Source organism: Larus michahellis, chromosome 11, assembly GCF_964199755.1.
Source record: "Larus michahellis chromosome 11, bLarMic1.1, whole genome shotgun sequence".
Lineage (NCBI taxonomy): Eukaryota > Metazoa > Chordata > Aves > Charadriiformes > Laridae > Larus > Larus michahellis.
This window is the reverse complement of record NC_133906.1, coordinates 13,816,553-13,835,624: the sequence shown is the minus strand read 5'-3', so window position 1 is coordinate 13,835,624 and position 19,072 is coordinate 13,816,553. Positions and strand designations below refer to the sequence as shown.

At 49.8% G+C, this 19,072-nt stretch overlaps 1 protein-coding gene across 6 annotated transcripts in view; it reads right to left on the bottom strand.

The window, feature by feature from the left end:
• Nucleotides 1–17,126, bottom strand: part of ACSL6 (acyl-CoA synthetase long chain family member 6) — a 58,174-nt gene extending 41,048 nt beyond the window's left edge. For 3 of the 6 annotated variants that reach the window (XM_074603529.1, XM_074603532.1, XM_074603533.1), the window contains exon 1: nt 16,949–17,126. In XM_074603529.1, the coding sequence (XP_074459630.1) occupies nt 16,949–16,997 (49 nt within the window). In that variant the 5' untranslated portion in view covers nt 16,998–17,126. Of the gene's footprint in view, nt 1–5,150; nt 5,424–16,948 lie in introns of those variants that run through there. The other 3 variants (XM_074603528.1, XM_074603530.1, XM_074603531.1) reach the window with 1 other exon arrangement.
• Between the last annotated feature and the right edge of the window lie 1,946 nt (nt 17,127–19,072).

Genomic DNA, 19,072 nt, shown 5'->3' with positions numbered 1-19,072 from the left:
TCAGCCGCTGATGCCAAATCCCCACATAAAGCTGCATCCCCCGGTCCCACACCTTCTCGCCGCCCTCGGGCACTGCTCACAGACGTGAATCAACCTAGAAATACCTTCTGCACCCCTGAGATCGGCGCAGCAGTGCTCAGCAGTACTCCAAAGCCACCGTGGCTCACGCATACAGGAAAGTTGAGACTGGGATCCTGGTCCAAATCTGTCACTCGTCTGGATAACAAAGCATTAGGAAGCCCGTGCACGCATTTTAAGTTTCCTACTAGAAGGGAAAAACTCAGCAAGCTCAGAGCTCTGTTGCCTCTGAAGTCTATCAATTGCCTATGGCACGGTGACAAAAAAAGCTCCTCAAACTGCTGAGATGTCCTTAAAACGTTACCCAGCGCCAGCATGTGATGAACCAGAGTCACAAGGTTTCATTGACCAGGCTAAAAACCTCAGCCTGTGGTGGCAGAGGATGAAGTTCAGATGACAAAACCCACCCGGGCTATTTCTGCACCCACTCTGGTGGGTGCCACATCTCTCTCGTGCCAGCTGTGTGCTTGCCCAAAGCAGGCTCGGGCGATTCCCCCAGGCTAAATCATAACTCAGACAGAAGAAAATGCAAACCCCAAAGTTGTGTGGTTTCCTGGCTCTTTGGTCTTTTGCCTGCAGCTCTACTGGGGCCGCTCACACGGCGCTGACAAAACCAGCTCGGGGGCTGCAACGTTTCATCTGGGGAAACCACAGCCTGATCCTTCCCTGGCCACTTCCTCAGCCCCTGGGAGCAACCCAGGCAGGTGACTCCAGCAGGAGAGAATTTGCCCCTCAGCCTTATGGCAAAGTTTACAGGTGCCAGTGACTCCTCTGCACATTTGCTGGGGCTCATGTTTAACGGCCGTGTCCTGCGGGCATCACTGAAGTGGGGCATTGCACCACCGCGCTGCTCCTGCCAGGGCTGGGGCTCAGTTCTGGAAGCTGCTTCCAGAGCGTCTGCAGAGCTCCCCCACTTCCCAGAGATGCCCGTGATCGTTTGTAAATCTCAGCTCTTGAGAAGAAGGGGCTTTGTTAGGTTTTTGACTTTTTTTTTTGGTGGATTTTTTTTTTTTTTTAGTGACATTGATGGTCGATTGTCCCATATATGGTTCTTGAATGCCGTGCAACAGGCAGCAAACAAACAGCTTAAATAATTGCACAAAAATAGTTATCTGGGGCAGAGTACAAAGAGCGCGCTGAATGGAGAGGGAAGAGGCAGCTGCACCCACCCACGGCCAGTTCTGCAGAGGGGAAAGATGAAGGTGCTCTGAAAAGAGCTCCATGGCTTGTTGCCGGGCAAAGTTTTGACATTCACCTTCAAACGTCAATTGGATTTAAACGAACCTTAATACTGTCTGTAGAGGCCACAGTCCAGCTAAGGACCCCTGTAACCTGAGGTTTTCACAGGGGTGTCAGTGCTGGTCAATGCACCACCAGCCCGACGTGGTGGGGGAAGGAAGGGGGTGTCCAACCGCAGCGACCGGCGGGCTGGGGCAGTTCAGCTACAGACCTTGCTAATTCCCATGTCATCGTTCCAGTTTCTCCTTTTCCTTTCTTTCTTTTATGGAAAGCACCACCTTTCATTGCTCAGCAGAGGATGCGATTTGCAATGGCGCCTCGGCCTCAACTGCACCTGCACTCCCAGCCCCAGCCCAGAGCCCTCGGCCAGCAGCAGGATGCAGCCCAGCCCACGCAGGCTTCAATGCCCCACTATGTGGCTGGCGCTTGGACTTGATGATCTGAATTGTCCCTTCCAACCTAGACAATTCTATGGTCCCAGGCCATGGCTGGATGGCAGAGCGAGTCCTGCCAGTGCAAGCAGCCGTTCCTGCTCCCACCCGGCCTTTCCCAGGCGCCAGCATAAACGTTTGCGCAGCAGCGCAGGGGGACCGATCCAGCTGCAAACATTTTTGGGTTTGTTGCTGCTGTTTCTTTTGGTGGCAGCACCAACTTAAAGTGGTTTCTGAATACTGCTCTGAGCATCCTGTGTGGCCGTTTACTTTTATTCAGGCAAGTCTGGCAGCCCTGGGAATCATAAAATCGTCTCAGTTGGAAGGGACCTTTCAGATCATCGAGTCCAACCATCAATGTAACACTGACAAAAACCATCACTAACCCATGTCCCTCAGCACCACGTCTGCCCAACTTCTAAATACCTCCAGGGATGGTGCCTCAACCACTTCCCTGGGCAGCCTGTTTTAATGCTTAATAACTCTTTCAGTGTAAAAATTGTTCCTAATATCCATCCTAAACCTCCCCTGGTGCAACTTGTGGCCGTTTCCTCTTGTCCTGTTGCGTGTTCCTTGGGAGAAGAGACGGACCCCCCCTCGCTACACCCTCCTTTCAGGAGTGCATCACCCAAACCGAAACAAGCTTGTAATAGAAGTCCTTCCATAACGCTTAAGAGACAACGGAATGGCAAGCTCAGAGCTAGTCCTGCAGATGACAGGAAAGAACAGGAACATTTTATACACCACTTCCCAGCCATGCGCTCACCTGCATTGTTTCACTGACAGCTCAGACTGGACTGAAACTCTTACTTGATCAAATTTCAATTTCATGTTGCCTTCTGTAATATCAACAGTTATGCACAAACCTTTTGCAGCAGGGCTGAGTGGGCCAACCTGCAGCTGGCATTGCCTCCAGCCAAGAAGATCCTGGAAATCAGGCCCCTCGCTGTCTGCAGGGTGCTGCCCATGCGGCATGGCACCGCAGACGCTGCAGAAGACATAGACCGAGACCTGCTAGCTTACGCCATGTAACACCTAAGCACTGTCTTTATTACAAGGAGCAATTCTCTTTCAGCCACTATTACAGCTTGAAGAGCTCCAAAACTTACTGGTCTGCGGTAAAAGCAGAGCCAGATGAACAACAAGCAGGCCAAAATACCCTCTGCCAGTTGTGTGTCAAACGTGTGCCCGTGAAGGCGGCCTTATGACAGTCACTCTGGAATCTGACACTAAAAAATGACATTGAAAATGGGAGCTTAGAAAAAGTAACAGTCATGTCATGATCTAACTATAATAAATACGGTTGTGTCCCTCACAGTAAGCTGTCTATAATTAGATCAGCTTAATTACCAATCAAGTGCCCTGCAAGTTGTAGTGCTTTTCTGAAGGACCCTGTCCACGCGGATGGGGAGGAATGAGGGGACCCAATGGGTGTAAATACATCTGGAGAGAGCAGGGTTTTATCCAGACCCTCTGCACATACGTGACTGCCTGAATTGGGCCTGGGCTTTATCCCAAAGCAGACTAGCAGCCAAAGAAGGCTTTGAAAGTCACTCAAGGCTCATTTGACAACCTTGGAGTGCAATGAGGGGAAAAAAAAAAGGGTTAAGAAAGAGGCAGGTCGTATGCCAAAAGACCCGAAGGGAAGTAACTCCTTCCTCCTGCTGCAGGTGGACCAAAGGCATGGGACAGGACAAGACAGGGCAGGAGATGGGATGCGACAGGTGGTGGGATGGGATGAGATGGAACAGGACAGGCGGTGGGATGGGACAGTCGGCAGAATCGCGGTGCACAGGCCTGCCAGCTCCCGCTGTGCCCTCTGCCTGCCTGGGCCCCGCGCCAGCAGCCTACAGCCATCACCGAAAGACGGTGCCCGCAAGCAGCCAGAAATTCTCAAAATAATCTCTGCATATTTCCTATGCACAAGAATATCACTGTGCTTTTAAAGGCACATAACTTTGAGTTTCTTTCTTGCACATGAAGCCAGTAAAAACAGACTGATTACTGCAGAAACAGTCACCACGTTAGGAACCTCTCTCACTGCGCTGCAAAACAGCAAATAACCATGTTTGGTTTCTGCAGGTTCCCCGAGGAGGCCCCGCTGCTGCACACAGCCACCCGGGGCAGCTGTCCTGAGCAGCCATGGCCAGCCCACCATGCTCTAAACCACCAGGAACAAGCAGGGACCCTCCACCCTCCAGGACATGAAACCCCTGAAAGCATCCTTTTCACATATCCAACCCAACCTGTCCCCATCACGCCAAAGGATGGGACACACACCAACGCAATGCAGCAAGCAAGAAACCACACTGGACGTCCAGAGTGGGTATTTTATGCCTACAGATGAGGTTTCCATGCTCTGTGCCTTACCCCAGGGTACACCCCACCAGCATTTGCACCCCACACACCAGCAAGCTCTTCCCATGTGGATGGAGCACGTGGTTACGTGCTCAAAGGAGGTATGAGTCCACCACATTTGGTCGGGAACCAGACCCCATAGTGTGTTTAACACTTGTAACCTGCTGCCGCTGTGTAGCTTTGGCAAAGGCACATGTAAGCCACCAACATCTGGAGATCCCACCACCAGCTACCTCCATCCCAGAAGAGCCGACCTTGAAATCCAGGCGGTTTTAACACACTATGGAAAAAGCCTAGAAACCTGCAGGGTGTCAACCACAATTAAACAAGTTCACTAGCCTCTGCAGAGCTCCTGCTCTGGGAAACAGGCCCTAGTGGTTGGGACCGGGAGTTCTGGGGAATGAAACCCAAACCAGCAGAACCCACCCCCCCCACCACCCGCCCCGGGGCAGACCCAGAAACCAGCCTCCATCTCTGCATCCCAGTGACCTTGTTCCCGGTGCGGGGCCGGGGTGCAGGCGGAGCTGCCGTCCCCGGTGAGCCCATGGAGTTACTGGGGGGGTCCCCGAACCCCGGGAGGGGGTTGGTCCCCGAGCCCCGGGGCTGGAAGCAGCAGCCCCCACGGGCCCGGCCGCCTGCAGCGCTCTGATCTCCAGCCAGAGCCGGGCTGGAGCTTTGCCCCCCCACCCCCGGCTGTTAGAAACATCTGAAACAACAGGAAACTGCAAAAGCCACAAACTCTTTCTGGTGCTGATGTTACATGCCCGGGCTCTCCCCGCACCGCAACCCCCAGGAACGCAGCCGAGACCACCCATCTCCGCAGCGGCGGCGCCCGCGGGGTCCCCACCTGCACAGAGGGGTCTCCCGCACCCCTTTTTTTAGGGGGGGGGGTTGGGGGTGGTGTTCTCCTCGGCATCCCGGAGCCCGACCCCGCAGAGCCCGGGGCTGGGCGAAGCCCTGCGGGGTCCCGCCAGGAGCCATCCGGGCTCCTCACCCGGATTTCAAAACTTTAAAGAAAAAAATAAAAATCAGCCAGGGCCTTACCAGCTGCAGGGAAAAGCTCCTGTCCCCGGGCAGGCATCAGCTCATGGCTGGGGCTCCCGCCGCCGGGGCTGCCGTTCATGTACTTGCCGACGAACTGCTGACTAGGGGCCGGCCCACCCCCTTCCCATCTGCAAACTGGTGAAAGAAGTTAAGCTTGGCTAATATCAGCTTAGGCGGCATTAGCGCGGCTGCAGCCCTGCCCCGCTGTAACCCTTGAGGCACTGGAGGCGCCGCATCCCGCCCGTGGGAGCCTGGTTCCAGCTTCCCGCAGATGGGCAGAACCCCCCCCCCGGAGCCCTTCCCCTCCTGAGCATTGCATGGGTTTGACACCTCTGTTTGTCGCACTGGGAGCTTTCCGGCTCTTCGCAGGCTCCAGGCGAGGCTTTTGGATGTAAAGCTGCAAAGCCTTGCTGCAAATGCTCAGTTTAAAATGAAAGACATCATCGTTTTATTTTATTTTTTTTTTCCTTTGGGAAAAGCTTCTGACGCTGAGAAAGCCTGCATTGCCAGTCCTAATCTGCTAAATTAGGAACTTCACAGCTCGAGTAGAATAAATGTAAATCATCTAAATCAATACAACAGGAAAAGAATAACTATTGCCAACATCCTGACATTGTTACACATACCAAAAAAAAACCCCAAACCAACAACAAAAAAAAACCACCAAACAAACTGGCATTTGAGCCAAAACCAGTTTGTGTTAATTTACACTGATAATAACAAAACAAAAACTTTGCAATTCATTTGTGGTGGTAAAATGACTAATATTTAAGATTTGAGAGGTCTGGCTAAGACGTTCATCCTAACTAAAAGAACATTCCTTTCAACCGAAAGCTACCAGTCTCTAATTGCCTCCAACTCCCCACTTCCGAGCTAAGATAACACCCCTCCCGGGGGTGGGCCACCCCTCCGGGCCCCCCAGGAGCCTCTCTCCATATTGCCACCTTCTTCACTGTTATTTGTGTTATTCCTTCTTAGAATTGTGGCAGTTAGCAAGGCACTTGAGGAGTCCAGCCCCCCCAGGGAGGGATACTTGGCTTTGTTAACATCGACATTATTGTTTTCCTCACCTTCTTTTTTTCTCAAACAATATATAGGGTCTGGTAATCGCTTAGCAGAAAAAACGGGAGCAGAGGGGGCGCTGCCGTCCAACCCTACTCCCACTGTTATCATAAAGTTTCTGTCTGACGTGTCCTAAATTGTACTTGCAATATTACACACTTGGAGTCCCCGCATTCTCTGACACTTTATACTGCCTCTATGGAGAATATTCGAACAACATTCAACACTCGTGAATGAAGAGGGACAGATATTTAATGAGATTTCAGGCAAGCTTGTCAAACATCGCTCATTTGGCTCAGATGTGGGTATTCTGCAATCAGGCTTAATTCATAAATTTGCCTGGGTAGGGCAGGGAGTACTAGCCTAAATGCTCTGCAGGTGTAAATCAGCATCACAGTGCTGGTGTAATGGGACCTCAGCAATATTCACCAGCTCAGATTCTTGCGCCTTTGTTCTTCAGGAGCCACAGTTCGACAGAAAGTTTGTATTTAGGAAAATATTTGAGGTGTGTGAGCAGCCGCGGGCTGGCTGGGCGCTTGGGTGCCTGTAGCCCACAGATGCACCACAGCTGTGTTCATGAGGGAGTTCTCCAAAGGGGATGTGGGAATACTGATTTAAGATAATATTGGATTAAAACCAAGTTACTGTGCTGCATTTATTTGTAAGAGCTCTTCTTTCAAGCTCCCGTTGGTAAGGGATGCTCTTGCCTACCTCCCTGGAGCCTGCAGTGGGCAATATACCCTCAGCGTAGGTGGGGGGCTTCAGTAACACACATATTTCAGGACAACTTCAGCCTCTTCCACCTCCCCAGTAAATACTCTGAGCAGTAGTTGCTGGAACAACCATAGGAGAAACATGAGACAGAACAAAGGGAGAAAAATGGATTTAGGTTTCCTACCTTAAGGGGAGATGGACATAAGCACACTGAGTAGCACACAGAATAAAAGCTTCCCCAGAGCCCCAGCATTTTCTGGCAGGTGATTTGGATTTGCAGAGCAGAGTAATGGGGAGAGGTTTTTATGGGACGTCAGCCTCCTTTTTTGGACGGGCAGCTGAAGGAAAACAGGGGGTTTGCTCCCAAGGGCCTTTGGCGCTGCGACTCAGAGGACAGTTCAAGTCTGTGTTAAGATCCTGCTGCAGATGTATGAGCTGTGCTCTGCAGAGGCTGAGGGCCCGGCCAAGGCAAGACGAGCCACAAAGCCCTTTGTGCTTCAAACCAGGACTCAGGTGACTTCTGCTTCTGCAGAAAGCTGCCCAAAACTCACCCTCACCTTCGTGAGTTATGTAGCAGGGATGTTTATGCTCTACAAGTACAAAGGAAATAAGAGTTCACCTTTTGTGCTGATTACTGCTCAGTCTAAAGCCTGGTGAGATCCAACTATCAGTAAAATCAATGGAAAGACTTCAAAAGGACTTTTATGGGATTTGTCTGAGACCCCACCTGTCCAGGAAAAGAAACAAGTTGTATCAGTAAGTCACAGTGCTTTTAATGTTCACAGTCGAACACAACGTGAGAGATGAGAGTAACCTATTGAATTTCTCTATGCTTTATCAAAATTATTGAGAAACACAGATTAAGGTTGAATTTTAAACAGAGTGCTGCTTATAGCCGGGAGGATGCAGAGCCACCAGAGCAGCTGACCGAGGCTGTGCCACCAGGAAACCACGCTGGGCTCAGAACCGCCCGTGAGCTCCTGGCCTTTCATGGCTCCGTGGCCTGGAGTTCCACACGGCGCTTCACAATTCTGAGGATAACTCAATAAAAACCGCTGCTTTGTCTTTCAAGACTTTCCCATAACCCAGGTCAATAGCTTCAGTTACAGAACAGAAACCTGCCAACATGGTCCTTAAGGCCCATCCATGGAAAATCCTGCGGCAATTAAAAATAGAAACCAGCCACTAATTAAAATAATGTAAAAGGTCTCTCTTTTTAGCAGTCTCTTTTTTCTTTCTTTGTTTTTTTTGGTTGGGTATTATGCTTGTGTTGATTATGCAGTATATAATTTTGACCACTTACAAAGAGCAGCAGGAAGGAAGCATATTGTATGAATAGAGGATTAATTCAATAATTAGGAACACTACTATGAGGCTAGCAGACAAACGTTTCTTCCTCCTGCCTCCTGTCCCTCTGGCTCTCCATTTCCTTACACCGCAGGGAAGCCAATGGATGTCAGGGGGATAAAAATAAACCCACGATGGTAATGATTTTCTTGCTTATGCATCTCTTCCCAGCTGTCATCCTCAAAACAGTTTACAGGCATCCAGAAGCACCGATTCCATTTTGCAACTGAGCGCGGTGGGTGCAGGATGCGGTGAGGTGCAGGGGCCGCATCCTGCCCTGGTCCAAGGGGCTGCCTTCAGCATCCTGGCACCCACCACCCTGAAACCCCAACCACAGCAGCCACCCAGCTCCAGTACCCCCGGGTTGGCATCATCCCACGGAAGGTTTTTGAGAAATCCGTGGTCGGGCTGTGATTTGAGATGTCCTTAAATATTTGAAGTTAAATACTTCACCAAAACTTTCTTCTGACAGTAATAACACGTGGTTACATTGTTTGAATGTTTTTAACCACTTGGTTTATGTTTCAGGATCTTTGTTTTTGCCTTAGTTTGTGTTTGTTTGTTTTGGGTTTTGTTTGTTTTTGGTTTTCTCATTATTTTGTTAACTTAATCAGCAATTAGGCTATTTATATTTTTGTTTCTAGTCAGTTCCACTCTCCGATTTCACACCCTGCAGTACGTTTCTGTGCCTGGCACTACTGTAACTTGCTTTTGCTCTCATATTTTCACAGATATTTTCAAGTCTCCATGAAGACATTTCTGTCCATGCTAAATTTTACAAACTCTCCCCAAATCTCTACGGCTGTACAAAAGCAAATGTTCAGTTCAGAGGTGTACGGCACCTTTCCTCTGCCTCCCTGCTGTCAGGCTTTTCCCCATCTCCAGCTCCCTTCCCTGCTGGAAAAGCAGCCCTTAAGTCCCCTTTTCTGTATATTTTAAGACGTCCCTCTAAGATACTGGAGGTTTCAAAGAGTTAAGGTGGGGGGAGGCCCTCAGACAGCCCATTCTTCAGTCTCAATGACCCAGAGCTTTTGCCTTTTCAAATGTGTTTAACCAAATAAAGTGAATAGAGGATATGCAAATGCCTTTTCCGAAAGGAAGCGCAGCGCTGAATCGCTGTTGGCAGGTCAGAGCATCACACCACCCCCGGCAGCCTCTCAGCGCCGGGGATTTGCCTGCCCGGGGAGAGCCGGCTGCTCCCGGCCGCCACAAAAAAACCTCTTTTCAGGCAGAATAAAACCCGAGCTCGGGCATTGCGCAGGGGCGGAGGGAGGAGGTCACTGGGGATCGCTCCCCCGGCGTCCCCAGAACACGCGTGGGCTGAGCCGGGGCGGGGGGACACCCACAGCCAACCGGGCGCTGCGGGAACCATCCCCTGCTCAAAGGTTCGGCGGACACCGGGGCGCGGGGACCCCTCGGGTGACCCTGTGCAAGTTGCCCACAGGCTGCTCCCAGCTGGGCTGCTGGACGGAGTCATTTCAACCTTTTTTTTTTTTTTTTTTGAAGAAAAAATAATTCTGAATTAGGTCATCTGGAGTTACGGGGAATGGTTCTACCTAAAACTGAACTGTATCGAAGTAAAATACATTTAACATTTCAAGAGGGATCATAATATTTTATATTTTTAATTTATATTTTTATTATTTTATAATTTTATTATTTATTTTATATTTTATTATTTTTATATTCTATGTATAAGGAAGAAATTGTTTGCTGTGAGGGTGGTGAGCCCCTGGCCCAGGTTGCCCAGAGAAGCTGTGGCTGCCCCATCCCTGGAGGGGTTCAAGGCCAGGTTGGACGGGGCTTGGAGCAACCTGGGCTGGTGGGAGGTGTCTCTGCCCAGGGCAGGGGGTGGAACTGGATGATCTTTAAGGTCTCTTCCAACTCTAACCATTCAATGATATATTTGTCTTTTTTTCTCCACCACTGGAAAGAATCTTGAAACAAGCTCTAAATAATGTTCTTTCCACTTTCTATACCCAAGTACTGGTCTCAGCAGAAAAGATACTTAAATCCATGTCATTCACATCTTTTGTAACTTCGGTGCAAGTTTGGCTTAGATCACTTCCAATTCATTTAAATCAACAGCAGAATGATTTATTCTCTTTCTAGGTACTTTTTCAAAGACAAAAATAACCCCCATAAATTAAAACAGTTTAGCAATTTCAGTGCTGGGTCCTGTGCTGACCAGCTCACACTTGTCCTTGGAGGAAAAAAATGAAGTTAATCCCAGTTCAGCAAACACCTCCGTGCTTTCCCTGTCTGCAGCTCTCAACTGGTGCCATCTAGCAGCGACTGCGGACACCCCGGCCAGTGTCTGCCCAAGCAGCATACACAGAAGCTGCTCCTCTGCTATAGTCCCAGACCATAGTGGGAATTTGCTAATTTTTTTTAACTTGCCAAACCAGGGAGGTTTTTAGGACTACAAGAGATGTCCCAAGTCTCGTTCCCCTCTCAATCACAGCAATGTCCATATTGCTCGTTGAACTGATTTTAGGGATTTGGTAGCCCTGGGAAAGGAGTACCTTGTTGCTCTGGAGGTGGAGGGGACGTGGCTCTGAGCCTCGCCACGTGGAGACACTTCTACGTCCTTCCTGGAGGAGGCTTGTCCTGAGCCTCCATCTCTCCCCAGGCACCATCACCAGCCCATGGGGGTCAGCGCAGCCCAGGAGCTGCTCCAGCTTGTATATGGGGCAACTCAGCCTCAATTTCTCAATGGCTGGTGGGAGAAGGAAAGGTTATTTTATCCCTTTCTCTTCTCAGCCATGAACAAACGCAGAGGCTTGGCTTGCCTAGCCAGGGAAAGGAAGGCTGCAGCTTTCCATCCAACGACAGGTCAAGGGGCGGCCCAAAGGGAGCCATGGTGCTCTCTGCACCCAGCCATGCGCTGCCTGTGCTCTCCACAGCAGGAGAACCCATCCTTTCCAAAGGCAAAATCTGCCAGGCTGAGGAGGGGACACAGCCCCGGGAGCAGGCAGATGGGGGCAGAGAGCTGCCACATGGGCAACTGTCTCAAGGAGGAGGTTGCGCTGTGGGAACCAACACTGGGGGAAAACAAATGGCTTGGCTGAGGCATCACGCTGGCATCCAAACAAGCAGGATCTAGATTAGTCATAAGCAAATCTGAGCTGAAACTTGGAAGATTGTGTAGCAAAAGTTTCTAGAACAACTTTCCAAAATTAAAGTTTGTTCACAGCAGGGAGGGTGACACTTCTGCATAAGGTGGCACCCCACGCCTGGTCCCTGCCACCTCAGCACTTGTGCTTCTGGACCTGAAGGTGCAACTCAGAAATGAAGGCTTTGTGGTAAGTGCCATCAGGTTGATAGCCTTGAAGGCAACCGTCCTTCATCTGAGGTCAAAGCTCAACCCCAGGTGTCCAGATGGAGCATCGAGGTGTCCATTCCCAGGCTCAGGACTGGTGCTCTCCTCCTTCCTACCATCACCAAACCCCTCAGCAGTGAGAGTGATGAAGGCTGTCGGAATTTGGCCGCTAGATGATGGCCTTATTCAGGTAACCACCTCTGCCACAGGCACCAGCACAGAAAAGACCCTTCTCTGGGGTTGGTATTTTTCTGAATCACCCAGCATCTCACTGCTCGTGCAGCATTCCCATCGGACAGGAATTGCTGCTCCCTGTGCCAAGTGACACCGTTGACCTCAGCGAGCAAAGCCACGTAACGAAACACGGATATCTCTGAAACCCATTGGCCTCACCAAGGCCAACTCAGCCAACACTGATTTTGCAGAACTATTGTGCAGTAATGAAGTGGAAACTGTTCACTGTAGGTTACATGTGGTGTTTCTGAGATTGTATCTCTACCACAGCAGCCACATCGATGAGCGAATGGAAATGTGAGCTGCAGTCTTGCGACACCATAGCACACAGGTCTAAATATAAAGACTTTTCCTCCCTTAATTGGGGGTTTCCTAATGAGATGGTGATTTCCACTGAATGATACCTTTTTTTTTTTTGACAAGTGACACTTTCTTCCTGTGGTGCAAAAGAAAATGTCTTGGACAAGGTGGTTGGATTTATCTTCTTTCCACATTTTTGAGAGTGGTGTACCACAGAGCACGGAAGACAGAAAAGCCCAGAAAGAAAAGAACTGAGAAGTTGTGTGGTGAACAGGGGAGCTTCTGGGACAGCAAGAGCAGTACCTGGGTTTTTTGGGAGAGTGACTGCAGGGTCCTGCCAAACCCTGCCGTGAACTCAGCCCGCGCTGGGCAGGGGCTGCGTTTTCAGCCATGCCTCTCCAAAGCATCTGCTACATGTTGTACCTCCATCACTGCTTGTAAAATCCCAAGCAGTGAGTAGAGTGTGAGACATGGCTCCAGTAGGGAGTGTGGGGACCAGCTCCAGGGCCCCATGGGGTGGAGTTACCCCTACAGTTTTGAAACTCTTCCTGGCTAAAAATCTCAGTGTCTTACCCTTTCTTGTCGTCAGCCACCAAGTTTTCGATAGTGCGGTCTCCATCAGAATGGTATTTATAATTTTATCTATATACAGAGCATAAGGAAGAAGCAAAATCAGGCAAAGCCTTCCTCCTCTGGTCCCTCCCCTCCCTTGGTCTTGCCTGCCTCCCCACCGCCGCGGGTCACCTTGACGGCTCCGTGACAATGTTTATGTTGGAAGGAGGATTTGACACAGTAAATGACTTGTCATCAATAAGCGCTGATAGCACACTATGGCAATCAATCCCAGCCCAGCAAAACATTTACCCGTATCACGCTGTACGGTACCGATGCTAAGTTACTCGGCGTCTCTGAAAAAGGATTTGCAAAGGCTCTGAATCAGCACGTCTGGGAAGAAAAGTCCCTGGAGAGCCAGGTGTGGCTCTCAGCAAACTACAGGAGAGCGCAGAGAGAAGCGTGAGGGCTCCCACTGGGGTTCCACAGATTTTACAGATATATTTCAAGCATGCTTATCCATATTTTAAAGCCACATGCTCTTGAGCACACCTTACCCCACTGCGTTTGACTGGCTTCCAGGGTAAGAGGCTATCTGGGTTCACGAGCTCTGTAAGCCCTCCTGGTCAGAGGGAGAGGAGGAGAGAGGCCAAAGTGGTTCAGACACCGGTACCTTCTCCAGAGGGGACATGGCCCGAGAGCTGCAGGAACAGAGCACTGCGGGTGGCCCTGCCGTGCTCCTGGCACCCACAGCCCTGCAGGGACAGATGGGTCCCAGTGCCAAGGACCTGCAGGGCTTTGGCTTCGCACCGTAGCACAAGGGACAGAAATAGCAGTGATGGAAAACAACTCATTACTTGTATTGATCCATCAGCAAGGAGCACATGCAGAGCACTCAAAAATAAAAGAATTGTATTAATAGATGTTCTTCTCTCCTGTTCCTTTCTGATCAGAAAGAGGGTGATTAAGTCAATAATTTTGTTTGGCTCTGTATGAAGGAATAATCTAGCAAAGCCAATAAAAAAGCCACGGGAAAAGAGCTGCCCTTGATGCCTGTGCTTCTATCAAGAGGTAATTGCCTGCGTCTCGTTCCCGACCATCGCCTCTTCGCCCTCGCCCAGGCTTGTCTCTAGTTACCTACAAGTTATTCAGGTGCTGGTTGCAACTCTGCAGTGGTAAAGAAGGAAGATGCTGGCATTTCTCTCAAAGAGCTCTCAGAAATGTAATAACAAGGGAAGGTTTAAACACTGTGGTTCTCTGCAGTGTTCAGTGACGTCAAAACAATGACAATTATACTCTTACTGATGTAATGTTGTCTTTCTTTGTTCCTGGCCTGCTCCCAAGTCAGCTTTCGTTTTTCTGTGGGTATTCAGTTAATTCAGTTTACCATCTGTCTTCAAAGCTTTTCTCCTCTTTTCATTACTTGATTATATTTGTAAAATCCATAGTAGCGTGGACACAAGAATCAAATAAATGTCTAGATTAGTCCAGAGCAGCAGAGAAAAATTGCTATGTGCTGTCTTTCCCCGCAAGCAAGCAGGGAAATCCAAATACATTTACTCTTCCTTTTTGATGGTATGTAGCAACTGTACAAATGGAGCAGTAATAGAGGGACGGAGAATAAAAGCAACTAAATATACCTCATCAATAGCACAGGCTTTGCCTCTTGTGCAGCAGCCAGCACTCCATGGGCTGGGCTGAGCGGCCTTGGGCATCTGCTCTGTTTCATACACAAAGCACAGCAGGAAATATTTCTTATCCAGAGACCTGAATTTCAGGGCATCAGCAAGGACTCCTGTGTCACAGTGCAAGAGCCGGGCTCAGCAGTGGGACCGCAGAAGTCTATTGCAACACCAGATGAACCCCCTGCTCCTTTGCGAACGTGCACTGAGAAGTATTTGGAGATGCGCGGGTGGCAGCGAGGAGAAGGGACACTGTGGTGGCAGAATTCCCTTCTTGTGCCTCCACACACCGGCACAGGCACCCGCCGGGGCCTCCAGCTGCTGCCAGGATTGAGGAGAGCAAACCCTCCTCTTCCTCGCTGTAAGACAGGACTGACAGGGCAGGCGAGTGGCTCAGGGTTACAAGCACATTAAATGAGGGGGGAAGAGAAGAGCAGAAGAGTCTCTGGGATTGCCTTCTCTTACTCAAGGGGAGAGAAGCACAGGGTGAACCATAACCTCATACTGCTTCAACCAAACCAGCCCAACGTGTAAACCCCCAGGAGGATTTGGTCTTGGGTTTGTTTGTTTTATTTTACTGTACCACTCTGTGCATCCATCAGACCGTCTGAGTCCGTGCATTAGGAAATAATTAACTTTGTCTTTCTCTGACTTCTACCATTATTTCATTGAGGTGAGCATTATAGACCTGTTCTCAACTAGTCAAAACCCTTGTAATGATGCCAGAAGATCATTTACAATAAACAAGAGTGCCGCACTGGTCTGTAATGGCCAAGGAGCCCCTTACTCAGCAAATCAGCAGAGCTGCTGTGACTGTCTGATGGGATGGGGCCACCAGAAGATCAAGACCATGCATGAGAGCAGCGACCACAGGCATGTGGCTGAGCAAGTGCCACGCTGCCAAGTCAGGCAGGGCCCTCGTCTCTCCAGTGGGCTCCATCTTCCATGGTTTAGTGGTGGATTTGGCAGCATCAGGTTTATGGTTGGACTTGATGATCTTAAAGGTATTTTCCAACCTAAATAATTCTGATTCTATGACCTGTGTTGTTGTACATCTCGGCTGCTGCTGAGTGCCACTGCAAATTGCAACAACAGCACATCTGTCTTCCAAGGGCATCTATTCTGTAGATCAAAATGTTGGGCTAAAGTTATGTCCGCGCTAAAATAAAATGACCATGGCACTAAGGAAGGCCACGAGTCAGAGCCGCACCTGAACGGATACACTTCGGGATAGCTGGATGCACGAGGGAGATGCGTTTGGACACAGCAGAGTAAACACTGAGATGGGAGGCACAGGGATCGATACCGCGGGGCGGATGTGGAGGCCTGAGAGCAGGAGCTCGCACAGGAGACCCGCTCCCAGCAGGCCCAGTTCTCCTCCCACTGTCACAAACAAGCCTGGTGCATCCAGTAACGTAGCTCAGAGCAGTCCCTGGGGCCTCGGGGCCCAAAATACTGTAACAAACACTTGCCTGCAGCCTCTGAGCCAAGTCCTGCTTTCTGATTCATCCATGTAATTCCCTCTGGGCCATATTTGCACTGCATGAGTTTTGCCACAGTTGAAAAGCAGCTGATTCAAGCTGCTGATATAAGCAGCTGTAAGCCCACTGACTTTAATGGGAGCCACCAGGATATTTTCAGAGAGAAAATTCAGGCCAGAGGTATTATTTTCCTCTTTTTTTCAGTGTGAATCATCTTTTTTCATAGTCAAAAATAGATAGTAAATATGAACATAAATAATTATGATACATTTTCCATTCTTGGTGCTCCCACCCTCCCCAGTATTTACCTAATGATGCAAAGATGATGTCTTTAAAATAATTTTCCTCTTTTACTTCTTCCCCTTGGAAGTCTGCCTGCCTAGAGGAAAGCTGTTTGGTAGATAAAGGGCAAAACAGCACAGACATTGAACGTTACCTTTCCTTAGAAAAGACACTTCACACAGATTCAAAGGACTCGATTTTGAATCAGTGCAGCAGATCATTTAAAGCCAAACCTTTCAATGCCTTACAGAGAACCTCCTATTTCAGAGTCACGACAATTTTCTAGTCCAGGCACACTTTGAATCGTTACTACCTGCCCACACAACAATGGGATTCACGGTCACCCCCGTCCAATAGCTATAATGCACAAGCATACACAGACTAGTGCACTGCCCGGTTTCACACACCCCCTACAGACAAGTGCCCTTACCAATTTGCCAAAGATGGACCAGCTGAATGAACCGGCGAGATGATTTGAGAGAAATTATGTAATGCATTGAGCCGAGCTTGCCGTATCGCGCTGCAATAACATCTCATTGTGCCGGCTTTCGCCTCGCACGCGTGCAGCAGAAGATCACATTTCCATTTTTGCTATGAAAGGCGTGCTCCCGCCTGCCTTTTCCCTTCAAAGCACCCCAAATCCCCTTTACTCCAGAGCCGGGGAGGGGAAGGGGGAGCCAGACAGCAGAGAGCAGCGCACGGAGATTGTTTCCGTGGGGGCCGGCCCGGCGTTTCCCTGCCGGGGGAAGGAGCCGGCACCGAGTGGGATGTGATGGGGGGGACAAATCCCAGCCGCCGAGGCGGTTTTTGGGGAGCACTCACCCAACAGCAGCCAGCCGGAGCCCGCGGAACCCAGGAGCGGGGCGAGCATCCCTGCGGCGCGGCCCGCTCCGTGCAGCCGCGCACTGCGGCGCGCTCCCGGCGCGCTCCCTGCGCACCCAGGCGCGCTCCCTGCGCACCCAGGCGCGCTCCCCGCGCACCCAGGCGGCCCGGCCCGCCGGGCACCGCACGCTCTCCCAGCATAGGGCGGTATTTTTAGCGTCCCTCCTCCTCTCCCCATCCTGCCGAGCCCTCCAGCTCCGTCTTAAAAGGGGCGATGGTGCTGGCTGGTGTGCGAGAGCATCCCTTCCCCCTCGGAACGGCCCCCAGCATCAGCGGCATGGGAGAGCAGGGGGGGAGCAAGGGAAGAAACTTTACTCCATAATGGCTGTTATCACCACCTTTGGCCGATAAAATTGCCACTGGACAGCGACACGCGCAGAAATGGTCCCCAAAACCCAACCATCAGAGATGCTGAAACACCTACAGCTCCATCAGCAGCACCTGTGAGGCAGATCGGCATTGCTCCCAGATATTTTAACATCTTAAAATACAGTTAAAGGCTCCTCAAAAAAAGGAGACAAACTATGTGTGTGGTGCTAAATACAAGGCAGGGAATAGGAGATTTGTGTTCTTGGCGATTCCATCTTTCCCTGAAAAAGCTGGTTGTAGAAAATGAATCTCTGAGCTCCACAGTAGAAGGAGGGCTTTGCAGAAAAAGGCTTTAAAAGGGCTGCACCAGCGGTGAGCTCACATCTTGCATCCCTCCAGCAATCACAGTGCTAATGGGGTAAACAGGACAGGAGTGGCAAGAGGTAGAAGACACACTGTGTGGTTTTTTCCTAGCCCTTTGAGTGACTAACAGGGCAGATCTGCAAAGCAGGCAGAACTGCTTGCTCAAAGCTGTGATATGCAGCTGTTTAACTCTTCATAAGCATGGAGCAAGATACACCAAAAAAAATTCCTTGCCTGTACCAGGAATTAGCAGTAGTTCAGGTAGGATTGTATCAGCAATAATGTGGCCAGCAGGACTGGGGCAGTGATTGTCCCCCTGTACTGGGCACTGGGGAAGCCCCACCTCGAGTGCTGTGTCCAGGTTTGGGCCCCTCACCACAAGAAAGACCTTGAGGTGCTGGAGCGTGTCCAGAGAAGGGCAACGGAGCTGGTGAGGGGTCTGGGGCACAAGTCTTGTGAGGAGCGTCTGAGGGAGCTGGGGGTGTTCAGCCTGGAGAAAAGGAGGCCGAGGGGAGACCTTCTCGCTCTCTACAACTCCCTGAAAGGAGGGGGTAGCCATGGGGGGTCGGTCTTTTCTCCCAAGGAACAGCTGATGGGACAAGAGGAAACAGCCTCAAGGTGCACCAGGGGAGGTTTAGGATGGATATTAGGAAAGATTTTTACACTGAAAGGGTTATTAAGCATTGGAACAGGCTGTCCAGGGCAGTGGTGGAGTCACCATCCCTGGAGGTATTTAAAAAATGGGTAGACATGGTGCTGAGGGGGCTTGGTGGTAGTTTTGGCAGTCTTAGGTTAACAGTTGGACTCAATGATGTTAAAAGGTTTTTTCCCAACCTAAACAATTTTAAGATTACAGTTGTCCAGGACACACTTCTTTTGAAGATAAAGGCTTTTGGTTTTCTTAAAGGTGATAACGAAGTTGATGTAAATGAATTTCCATTTCATGGTACACATCATTTTTCACAATGTGGTTTCCTTCTGATTCACTATGAAAAGACTTCAAAAAATTTCCTGTATACAGAGGACCAGCAGCTGACTAAAACTGATGTCACTTGTGCTAGTGTCACTACTGCCCACTTCTGAAAGGTCTTAGAAAATTGCCACATCCATTTTGCTCAAGGGCTATTTGGCTTCCAAGATCCATGGTCTCAAAGCAGAAAACCACCATCAAGCATGCTAGCAAGTGAGCTGGGAACCAGGAACAACTTTATCCGGTTCCTCAGACTACACTTCTCACAGTAAATACCTCTACAGCAATCATGAATTCAGCTATACTTGATGTCATAAAATCAAATAAAACAGCTATAAAATAGGACTTGGCAAAATCATATCTACTGCAATCTATTTTACTTAGGAGTAAAATAGATTATAGATTAAATACTGCACAATCTA